Here is a 12,037-nt window from a genome sequence, read left to right as displayed (position 1 = left end):
AATAAAAACAAATCGCAGTGGACGAGGAGGATGACATAGCAACTTCACATAAGAATGCATGATTGATTAGGTGCTCAAGAAAGAAGAACAAAAGAAGAAAGCATACATAAATTCTATACAGGTGAACTTGTTAGGCAAGTGGTTTTGTAATGGAATTATGAGCACAGTTTCATATAGAAGGAGGAAGCAAAAACAAGAAATAAATGATGTCTTGACTTCTCTCCAACTCACTAGGGAGACATCCAGGCAAACTACGATGCAATTGATAAGGAGACGCCCACCACCACTGACAGACAGATAGAGGTGGACATACCTCGGTGCCATCAGTACAGCGAGCTACTCTCTTCACACGTCGCCCACACCAAGTTCAAGAGAATCCTCAAGGCATGGGTGGTGTCCCACCCGGAGCTCACATACTGGCAGGGTATGCTCATCGAGTACATTGGTTTAAGAAAAGATGGATGGATGGATGGATGGATGGATGGATGGATGGATGGATGGATGGATGCGTGGGTGGATGGATTAGTTGCTTTCTTTTAGTGTTCAACATGAGCAGTGAGCAGTGTGATTTCTTTATTTTCGTATTCAGGATTGGACTCCCTGTGTGCGCCTTTCCTGTACCTCAACTTCAACAACGAAGGTATGCCTTTGAAGGACTTCACATGTCTGTTCAATTTTCGCAAAGGTTTCCAGCAATACTGAGCTTTAGACGTAAATCATATCACAACACAACATCTCAGTGCAGCAGATGGTATATTAACAATGGGTGCACTACTACTCTTGTCAATTCGGCTCATTCATTTCAAGTGGCAAAATATATCACAGCAATACTATTGGGCTATTTTCCAGATATTTTTTTTTTTCATTTGATTGCAAGGCTGTGGAGTAATAGACTATGGTAGATGTTCTCTGTAACAAAGAGTTTGACCCGATAATTCACAATCTCTTCTGGACAGGAGAAACTATCCTCCATGTATGTACTAAATGCTCTAAATGACTTCAAATCGAGGTGTGTGATTATTGTATTTGATGAGAAGTTATGTTGCATATACTATGTACTCAATCAGATGTAAATTGTATAATGGAGGGGTACGGATACGGGGCATGGAAATAGTGACTCACGTGAGTGTAGTAGAACAGGTCAGACATAGAATGTGTGTTCTCAAGTCAAGGCTGACTTTCTTTTTTGGCTGTCATTTCTTTTCACTGATGCAGCTCTGGCCTATGCTTGCCTCAACGCCTTCATCCCAAAGTATCTCTACAAATTCTTCATGAAAGACAACTCAGCTGTGATTCAAGGTGAGCTAGCAAAGAATAACATCACACGTTTCCTATTACTTCCTTGTCCTGGGCATTGGTTCTTAATTCTTCTCTGCATCACTGAGAGTTTCTCTGTAATGTAAGTTTGGTAGATGCTAAGTTCTCCTATCGTCAGGGAGGAATCTATTGATGCCACCCGTATTATTTTTTTCCCCCGGAAATTAAAGAATTAAGAAATATTTTCATGACTGAATGTCCATTATTATGTCATAAAGTTTAATATATGAAGTATGGTATAGGGAAATATAAGTGACATATCATACAATGTCGTAATGAATGGTAAATGTCCTTATGTATGATCCAGGGTGGACAGACACCTATAAAGAAATGCATGTTTTTGATGACTGGTTGAAAACTAGAATTAACCTGTTGAGGACGAGTCCCGAGTATACTTGGGCAGGTGTGTATGGGAAATTTGTGTTGTAGCAAAATCAGCCCATCCTCAACAGGTCAAAAAAAGAAACAAACCGAATCAAAATATTGATTAAGCATAATCATTGAGTGCACTGAATACTGTATACGCTATAATTTTCGCTTACATAAATTTTCGCGAATTGCCGCTGTCACACATTTTCGCGAGTGGTTAAATTCGCGATTGGGGGACCAGAGAAAATATGAAGTGGCAAAGAAAGTGTGAATTTTCAACTTACTAGCAAATAAGAATGATACTAGTTACACACTGCATGAAAAAAACTTACCAAACTCTGCGAACTAGTAAGTTAGAATTCAACATTTTTGAAGTGGTTAAGTCCATCGCGCTAGATTTCTGACGAGTGGTCCCCTTGCGATAATGGATTGGCTCTCTATAGTATTCGTAAGTAGACGTGGACGTGCTATATGTACGTATAACAAGCTTAGCCAGTATGGTCTATTCGGTAAGCCGTGACATGGTACTGTATACTAGTACTGAAATGTTCGTATCATCATGGCAAGGGATTCGTTTTGGAAGGTAATATTTTCGCGTGTTGTTAATTTCGCGAATAGCTCTCGACTCGCGAAATTCGCGAAAATAAAACCCCCGCGAAATATATAGCGTATACAGTACTCTATCTCTTCCATGTCGAATGTCATACTCTAGGTTGTTACATTTTGTTGTTGCTTGGTTTTTATTTTTGTTTGTTTGCGGTCTTTACTTCTGTTTTCAGAGTACCTTGCTGTGTTTTCGCACCTGATCGCTTTCCATGACCCTGAGCTCAGTAACCACATGCAGAGCATCGGCTTCATCCCAGAGCTCTTTGCCATCCCCTGGTTCCTAACCATGTTCTCACGTGAGCTGGTCCGCTTGTTCTATTTCTTTTTTCTTGTCCGCTAGTCTTTCTGCCTGTGTGTCTGTGTATTCGCTCATCTCCTCAGGTTGTTGTGTTAAAACCTGGGTGAAATGTTTCTTGATGTGTGACTACTGAATCTCACTCTCAAGATGCACAGAGCAAACAAGTCATGTCTTGTTTAAAAATATTTAGCAGACTCTTGCAAGAATTTCATTGAAACTGGCTGTTGGATGATGATGGTCATGATAATGGTGGTGGTGATGATAGTGATGATGATGATGATGATGATGATAATGCTGATGAAGATGGATGATGATGATGATGGCAATGATCTTGATGGTGATGGTGGTGATGGTGATGGTAATGGCGATGATGATGCTATCGATGGTGGTGGTGAAGATGATGACACTGATGATGACTATGATGGTGGTGATGGTGGCGATGGTGATGATGATATGAATGATGACAATTATGGTGATGATGATGATGATGATGGTGCTGGAGGCGATGGTGGTGGTAATGATGATGACTATGGTGATGACTATTATGGTAATGCTATTTTCCATGTGGATTTGTACATTCACATTAATCCAGCAGAAAATGTCTCACTAAAAGACACGATATCATACCATTTTTTCTGATAAGAGGCAGGAACACCTATCCCTTGAGTTGGACATTGAATTGAAGTCCCCTGCGTGGAAGAATTACAAGCCATCATGCATGATATAAAGAAAAAATCCCCAAAATCTATTTCTGGCAAAGGGAATGGTGGAAATCGGCAAAGTGTTGTGCGCCATACACGCTCTTATCAATTCTGTGTTGTTTCGCTCTCCAGATGTATTCCCTCTGCACAAGATATTCCATCTGTGGGACACCCTCCTGCTGGGGACATCCTCTTTTCCTCTCTGCATTGGAGTTGCCATCTTACAGCAGCTGAGGGCGGGCTTGTTGGCATCAGGCTTCAATGAGTGCATCCTGCTTTTTTCCGACATGCCAGGTGAGGTAGAGTCAATTTCCCGCTCCTCACCGGTTGGTCAAAATCTAGTCATTGATGAACTCACAAGTGCGGAAGCCTTGTTTTACAAGCCTTTGCTGTTTTTTTTTTTTTTTTTTTTTTTTTTTTTTTTTTTTTGGGGGGGGGGGGGGGTTTGTCTTCCAAATATAGAGCTATATCTTTGAATTGAAAATTTGGATCAGAGAAGTATGTGCCAACATCACATCATATTGTCTCCATGTTTGGCCCCAAGCAATTATGCATAAACTGTGCTTGTTTTGTGCACTTTTGTTTCATTCATTATATGTGTTCCAATCTTTGTAATTTTTCAAAATAGAATTTTAAGTGTAGATGGTATGGACATATTGATTAAATGCCCTAACTGAAGAGCATCGATGACATACCCATTTCGATGTTTCATCTTGTGTTCCAAGATTCTTCTTGATGATCTGCCCACCCTATCTATCATTAATCAAGGTGGGGAAAAAAAAAATTATATATCATAGACTAGGAGAGTACATATCACTATTCATATTGGGACGGTTATTTGCGCAAAGTGGCAGCATGCAATGTTAAGTCATTTGCTCTGGTATTCCGTCTGAAATTTCCAGAGATTGACATTGAGAGATGCGTGCGGGACTCCATCCGCATCTTCTGCAACACACCAAAGAGCGCCACCTACAGGCAGCATGCGCGACCGCCGCGGAAGACCGACCAGATGACGGCCACTTCGCAGATCAAGCCCGTTTCCTACTACAGCACAGACTACAATGACATGCCCAGATCAGAGCTGGTGAGATCATTGTCTCCAAAGGAGTTGATATGAGCTGGGGAGATGGTGTTTGGTCAGACTTATAATGCCCTGAGCAGTTACTAAGAGATAGCCAAAACTGAACAGTAAAAGTAGAAGAACTTGGTTGTTGTTTGTTGCTATAGTTTTCTTGGGGGTATAAAGTTAATTCAGTTTCTAAAATTTGTCAACCCTTAATTAGTAGTAGTGTAGCACAAAAGAAAAGTGTCTTTATCTAACTTGATGAGAAATGACGCATTTGAAAAGTTGAAGGGACGCTTTTTATAGTTAGAGATGTTTCTATATTTTGAAGAGTGTACTCTCCCTAACGCTTGCAAATATGTGATATTCAGTTTTCTCTCCCTAGTAGACTTTAATGTGTAGCTCAGTATCATTTTCTGCCTGTGACAATCTTCCTGAAATGAAGACTTTGAGACATATTTCCTGCAGATTTTTCATGCAGTGACACACACACACACACACACACACACACACACACACACACACACACGCACACACAAAAAAAGCTGCTTAGACACCTTCTGTTCCTGTGAAAGGGGATCCAAAATTGTCTATTCTGACTTCTGATTTCCTGCCCAATCAGAAGTTAAGTGCAGAGAATTAATAGTCAAGTTTTGTCATGACACGTAAAAGCTCCCACTGAGTGATTTCTTTCACGCTGTTGTTCCCTGCTTTGCTCTTTTATCGTAAAAATTCTCAGACGCTCAACCTGTTGGAGCTGAAGTCAGAGGTACAAAACTTTGAAACTCCTACTAAATAATTTCTTTCTCGCCATTGATTTGCACTTTGCTCTTTCCCTATAAAAAATTCCAAGTCCCGGGAGGCCCTCAGCCTGTCGGAGCTGAAGTCCGAGGTCGCCCCCCGCATCTCGGCCGAGGACCTGCTGGAGCTCTGCGACCTGGCCGGATCCAAGAACTCCCACAGCCCCACCAAGAAGAACAGGAACAGCAAGGCCGTCATGCTCATCATCGACATCAGGAGCAGCGAGGAGTATCCTTTGACTGCCGGGTTGCCATGGCAACCAGTCACTCTTGCCCTGTTTGAGAATCACATACCTGGAAGCCGCTAGTTCTAATTCTAATCTGATTTCATTGCAGCAGCACAACATGAATGGAAAGAGTAGATCAGTACTTGTTTGTGATCACAATGTTTCGTCACGATTACTGGCAAGATTAAACTTTGTAGAAATAGCAAAGTGCAGGCAGTTCCTGTCATATCAAAGTCCTAGGGACCGGCGGTTTTCTTTCATGATATCAAAATTTTTTTATAGCCAAACAAGTAAAGTATTGAAAGATATGTAGATAACAAATTTGGGAACTTAAGTTTTACTTCGTTGTACGAAATTTTCCTCGAACCGTGTTGGTTGTATCAGTAATTTCATTGATACTAGAAGTCTTGATCTGATTCAAGTAGCAGGATTAGTTGTTGTTTTAGATTTCTGCTCATCGTTTTGCATAGGTGCCGCACATTCCTTTCTGCTTTTGTAAGTATTGAATACTCGGGCTCTATTCATGATAGCGACGGTTATAGAGTGTCACAGTTACTTAAAGATAATATGAAGTTTTGGTACCTTTACAAAGTTTCCCTGAGATTGCCTTGTCTTAGTTTGTGTTTCAGGTTAAAGTACCTTTCATATAACCAACACAGTGAGACTTACTCGCCCCAAAGTGCTCTCATATCTTAGTAATCATGCAATAATGGTTTCGGATATTATCGACGCTGTACAACGTCAATAAATACTAACGGCTCGTTCGAATCGTTCGAATCTTTATATAGCTCCCTCAACGATCATTCTGCGTGTAACTCGTGAGAACCGGATCGCCAGCACAGAACTTGTGTAGAGTTCTGTGACCGCCAGTTATCCGGGCAGTGCCGCAGCGCTAACACTCCTCTGAAGCTGTTTGTGCGATGCGGTAATGCGTGCATGCATGCGAGCGGTATGTACAGTGCCGACAATGCGTGATCACAGATTATGGTACATGAGGCGAGGATGTACGACTAGGACTAGTAGTATGGTACACGAAGACGGGTTTGACATAGAACAGCCATTGCAGGAGGGAAACAAAAACAAATACGAAGACCATAAACAGTGGTCAATCCTGCCGGAGGGGGAAAAAAGACGAGTATAGCTGCGGCAACTTTGAGGCGATCAGATATGCATCAGTATACTTTGTATACTACTAGGCGCTGCGTTTTACTCACCACCGGCCACCCTGGTTAGATCGAGGCTCGTTATGCAGCGAAGCACGGATTATACATACAGATTGTACGCGCACACAACTTGACAACACTGCGGTGGTGAGAAGTGACTTGCTGTGCTGCCAAATAAGACAGTAGTTCCTACATGATATTTTAATGTAGTTAGATATTTTTAATATTGTCTGAATTCATATGTTGGTAAACTCTCGTGATTTTAGAGGCTCCACCACAGTGCTAGACTATCACGCGGACTTGCTATGAGATAGATGACATCTACCTTGTAAGCAGCCTTAGCATGCCCTGTTCAGCAGTCGATCGTTTTACCAGGGAGGTGGTTTACCGGGGAGACGGGAACTCTCTATTCATTCAGTACTGTACATGAAGGAAGACATTACCTCAACCAGCTCCCAGCCCGACCAGATGCATGCATGAATGCAATACCCGCTCGCGCTGGTTTACGTTTGGAACAGCAACACACACACACACACACACACACACACTCACATACACACACTCACATACACACACAGTACACACACACACACACACACATACTCACAAGCGCACTGACACCAGGGAGTGTTCCAGTCCACCTGTCTTGACACGGGTACAGAAATAGATCGAACGTTTATTGACCTTGAGTCGGGTCAGACTCACAAAAAAAGAGGAAGAAGAAACCACGCCAGAGATGGAGTGATCAGATTGCAGGGAGAGAGAGAGAGAGAGAGAGAGAGGAAGAGGGAAAGACACATTTTCACAAACCTGCCTCGTTATGACGCAATCGTGGAGAACAGTGCCAGTAGCTCCATGATACAGTCGAGGATGGAATCAGAGCTTGAAGCTCCTTGATGGAATAAAGCCCATCCCATACTCACGACTATAGGACTGACAGAGTTTGGATCCTGAACAAGTCACAGCAGCTTCAGCATAAACGAGTTGTTTTTTGTTTTGTTTTGTTTTTTCAAATCCAAAGTCGGTCAGTCATAGTCGTGAGTCGTATTCCAATAGTGTGCGGTGGGCTTAGGATATGTAGGTCACTCTTTGGCCTTTAGTTCGGCCTGCACTAATTTATTCATTTATTTATTTTATTTTATTTTTTTTTGTATTTCAAAGTTACGTTGGTGTTTTCATTATGCAGATGGTGCATTATAGTAGGCCTATGATAAGTGGCCTATTGGCCCCAAAACATGATTTTAGACTGAAAATAATCCGAGTTACGTGTTTGTTTTTTTATTTTTTAGTTTTACATACAGATTATATTCAGATTGACAGTGTAAATCATTAATCGATTGATTTTCAAGGAAAATGGACTTACCGGATTATTTTTTTCTTTCGAACACGCTCTTCTTCCTTCAGAGAAACACAAAACCTCCACATTCAACTCCAAAGGGTAGAAAATCAAGCTGCGCATACCGAGGTTGAGGTAACATAAGTAAATCCAAGTTCTGTGAGTTTCAGAGGAATATCGCAAGATCTTGTGGGTGGTATACTAGTACTTTAGTAAGCTTCAGTTTGATTGTAGTTATGAACTACCTATTTACGACGCCAGTGTAGCCACGGGTATGAGCATGTCGCTGTAATAATATTGTGCGACACAACAGAAGCCTGCAACATTGTGTGCGACATCCTCGAGAATTGGCGACATGCATGTTCTAACTATATAAGTGTTATCAAATTTGTGAAAAACACGTGTAAAACTTGTGGGACGACAAACTCATATGTTGGCTGAACTCTATTTCATTTTTTTTTAAAGAATATTTTATTCTCCATCAATGGTATTTCGTTTATGCATCGATACAAGGTACTCCATCATCTCTTTATTGTTTTAGGGGGTTTCGTGTTGACAAAGTCGAGTATTTGGCTGCAAAAATTGCGGTGAGCTACCTGTGGTGTATGGCTGGTGCGTGTTCCACGTGTTTATAGGGCATAGTGAAAATTCAAGGAAAAAAAAACCTACAACCCAAACGAATTGAAACAGAACGCGCAGTGGTACGGGGAAAAGACACTGCGTGCGAACATCTTCATAAAAAAAAAATGAAAAAAAAATAAAAATAAAAAATGTCGCTACGGCGACAGGTGTATGCCTCCGCAATAATGCAGGTCTATAGTACAATGTCTTGACCATGTGTGATGACAGTTTCACACAATTGGCAAGATATTAAAATGACAGGTTTGCCACAAATGTGCTGAATGTTCACTTTCCTAGAACTATCAATTGGATGAATGATTAAAACGTCAGAGTGCAGGTATTTGGGGGAACTGATGATTTTTACTGGACTTTTGACCCTTTTATAAGTTTATGCATTGAGTAATTTTCAAGGTTATGAGAAAAAATATAAATTCAGTATCAAATGGTAAAATATTATTATCTAAACCTGGCCTTTGACCTTTGACCTCACAGTTCCAAAGAGAATCACTGTTAGGTAGAACATGCATAAATATGTAAGTTTCATGATAATACCTTGAGTTACTTTTGAGATATGGAGGAAGAAGTGCAATATAGCACTTTCACTTGACCTTTGACCTTTTGGCACGAAACTTCCCGCAGAATATATATTGGGTTATACATGCATACATCAAGTTAAAAAAATCCTCCAGGCATTGCATAAATATAAGAAAAGTAGTGATATTTTGAGGAGTTGACCTTGAACTTTGACCCCTGACCTTTGACCCATGATCCCCAACTTCCCTAGATAATCACTGCCCATCGGTTCATATATATACTAAGTTCCATGAAGATACCTTGAACCATTTGCGAGATATGGAGAAAAACATGAAATTTCAACCTTCAAGGGGGAGGGGGAGGGCGGGGGGTAAACCACAAATCCGCGCGGTGGCGCATTCCTGCTGAGGTCATAAACAGTCTGGGGCCTGCGGGAATGAAAAGGATGTTTCGAAGCGAGCTCAAGTCGAAGACTCCGGGGAAGACCACTGGCAGGATTGCAATCGTTACCTGATTCTACATTTCTTTCAATCAATTGACGTAAAATAATGTCATTTTTTCTATTTTCTTTATATCTTTCCTGAAATATATCCCACTGCCCTCCAAAGGGGGAAGATTCTCTATCATTATTCTTTCTTTTCTGACGGTGACTCAGAGGTGCTTGATTATAAAAAGGGAAAATCATGTTACTGTTCGTCACTCTGCAAGTTCGTTGTTCTGAGAGAGAAACACTTTCGTTATTTTTATGGTTCCTTGATTCGAACACGGGTGTTCGTTCATCCTGAAACGAAATAAATTTCGTACCACGTATAGGACCTAATTCGTTTTCAGAATAAAAAATGTTCGGATTATAACTAACGCCTTCATATTCGGAGCAACAAATGGATCTGGAACAGGAATTTGGGGACCCGGATTGACTAACCTTATACATGACGTGTACTTATCACCCAAAGTAATGGATACCGTGCAAAGAAATTAACGATGTCAAAAAGGGAGATTAGTTTCCCGCCAATTCCCCCTTCCGTCAATACTAAGGCTCCTACTTCGGAAGTATAGGTCTGTCTCTCGTTGCTCGATAAAGAAAAGGAAAAAGAAATGAACAACGTCAAAATAAACAAGAACAGAATAAACGCATGTTCGCCTATCGTGGGGCATCTATGCAATACTGTTACCTTGGATGATATCCTCACCCTCACCATCGTGTAATTCCTATATAAGAAAGCAATTAATAATTATGTTTTGCACTGGATGTTATGAAAATGTATGTGATCTGGTATCCCGACGTAATGTAAATGATTATGTTACATGAAGAGGGCTGTTCGTGGGTGGTATTCGAATACTGTTTTGTATAATTATGATTTCGTTATGTGTAGATTATGTGCGTATAATAAGAGTTTCATTTTAAATGGAGTTTCAATCAATTTTATTATTCATGTCAAATTGGATTCCTCGGAAGACCATCACGACCATGAATGCCGAGCTGCGAGCAGGGCAATCCATACGTTTACCTTTGGTTGTAATACCATGTTATTATAGTTGAAATGTATCATTGTTACCTTGGGACTTTACGGTGAATCATTTATTAACAGACAATCAAATATCTCCCACTGCCCAAGGGGAAACATATCAAACTAAGAATGACATTCATTTTTGCTTTTAAGATTTCCCCTCCCGTCTGACAATAATTTTCTGAAACATCCACCAGTGCCGGATGTAGAATGTTTATTCCGAAGGTGATATCCGACAATGAAGTACAAAGGCTTGATACTCCGATGAATTAGAATCACAAGCTTACGCAATGCTATTTTACGAAGAACACTCTTCGGATATATGTTGAAGATTAGTGCCTAAACATTACCTATAAACCAAAACAATCGTAGCATATGTATACTAGCTAGGCCTTCTAAATAACCAATAAAACATTTAAACGAATTAATAATTGCCTATAAATAATCGGCAGCACCCCTCAAGTATTTCAAGAAACAACTATATGTCTTGTGCAAAACAATTCCTGCATATTTTTTGAATGTGGCAAGATATAATGCGAACATGAGATTGTGAGTTATAAGAACAATTTCAATATTGAGCTGAGTTCAGCAGATGTCATAAGATATCTTCGGATCTCGTTCATGAGGACATGCCAGCAGAATTTGGGTAAATGAAATGCAGCCATTTCCACTGGAACTAATGGTAGATCAATGTTATTGCCGTATCCTTGGAGTAAAATGTCGCCGGGGCGCGGGACAATTCATTGTGGTGTCTTCGAAGGAAACATCACCGGAGCAAGTGTTGGTGGTTCAGTCGTCGGCGGAGCAATCATTGTCGACGGAGCAGATGTCGTTGGGGTGATGTTGTGGAGCACATTCTCGCGGAGCGAATTAATGTCAGTGGAGCATAAAGACTGACCTCTCTTTGATACATACGTATACTCATGGACACAAAAGAAACATTAGCCAATGGTATAAAGGGTATAGTGGTCGGACATTTCCATCGCCTTGATGTTACCATTTTGCAAAGAATCTACAAATTTTAGTAACATACATTCACCAAAATTAATGTCATACCGTACATTTCTGGATGCTGAAAATAATTAGAAGCTGACCTATTTCACTCAGCGTGACAAAGGTGAAAAGTTTACGTTTTCTCTGTTGTTCCGGATTAAAGAAAAACAAAATAACGTCACCATGATTAATTTCCTATTATGACAATGTGTGGGAAGGGATAATGTGTTATTCATATTTTTTGCGGTACATCAATGATCATTGATGCGACTTGACTTGACATCATCTTGAAGTTCATCAGGACGTGTTTCCAGTGACGTTCATTTACTGGTGCTATATAGGGACAGCATGTCATGTTTTTACGGAGCGTTGTTCAATCTGTTAAAAACAATATAAAAAACATACATAACGATATGTGCACAGGAAATTACAATCCTCTGATAATTTATGACAATAATAATGAGATGTGATGTTTATGGCTTATTTGCAATACATTGCACT

The 12,037-nt window shown here is 40.4% G+C and overlaps 1 protein-coding gene across 1 annotated transcript in view; it reads left to right on the top strand.

The window, feature by feature from the left end:
• Positions 1-12,037, top strand: part of LOC139727548 (TBC domain-containing protein kinase-like protein) — a 40,318-nt gene that overhangs the window by 16,065 nt on the left and 12,216 nt on the right. Inside the window, exons 13-19 of the mRNA XM_071638532.1 lie at positions 235-424; positions 590-640; positions 1,216-1,299; positions 2,466-2,588; positions 3,424-3,585; positions 4,194-4,375; positions 5,208-5,383. Of these exons, the coding sequence (XP_071494633.1) occupies positions 235-424; positions 590-640; positions 1,216-1,299; positions 2,466-2,588; positions 3,424-3,585; positions 4,194-4,375; positions 5,208-5,383 (968 nt within the window). The remainder of the gene's footprint in view (positions 1-234; positions 425-589; positions 641-1,215; positions 1,300-2,465; positions 2,589-3,423; positions 3,586-4,193; positions 4,376-5,207; positions 5,384-12,037) is intronic.

The sequence above is a fragment of the Diadema antillarum genome, unplaced genomic scaffold (assembly GCF_040938485.1).
Source record: "Diadema antillarum isolate AM-2024a unplaced genomic scaffold, OU_Dant_1.0 scf00000018, whole genome shotgun sequence".
Taxonomy (NCBI): domain Eukaryota; kingdom Metazoa; phylum Echinodermata; class Echinoidea; order Diadematoida; family Diadematidae; genus Diadema; species Diadema antillarum.
The sequence above is the reverse complement of the archived record's forward strand: the minus strand, read 5'-3'. Positions and strand labels throughout refer to the sequence as shown.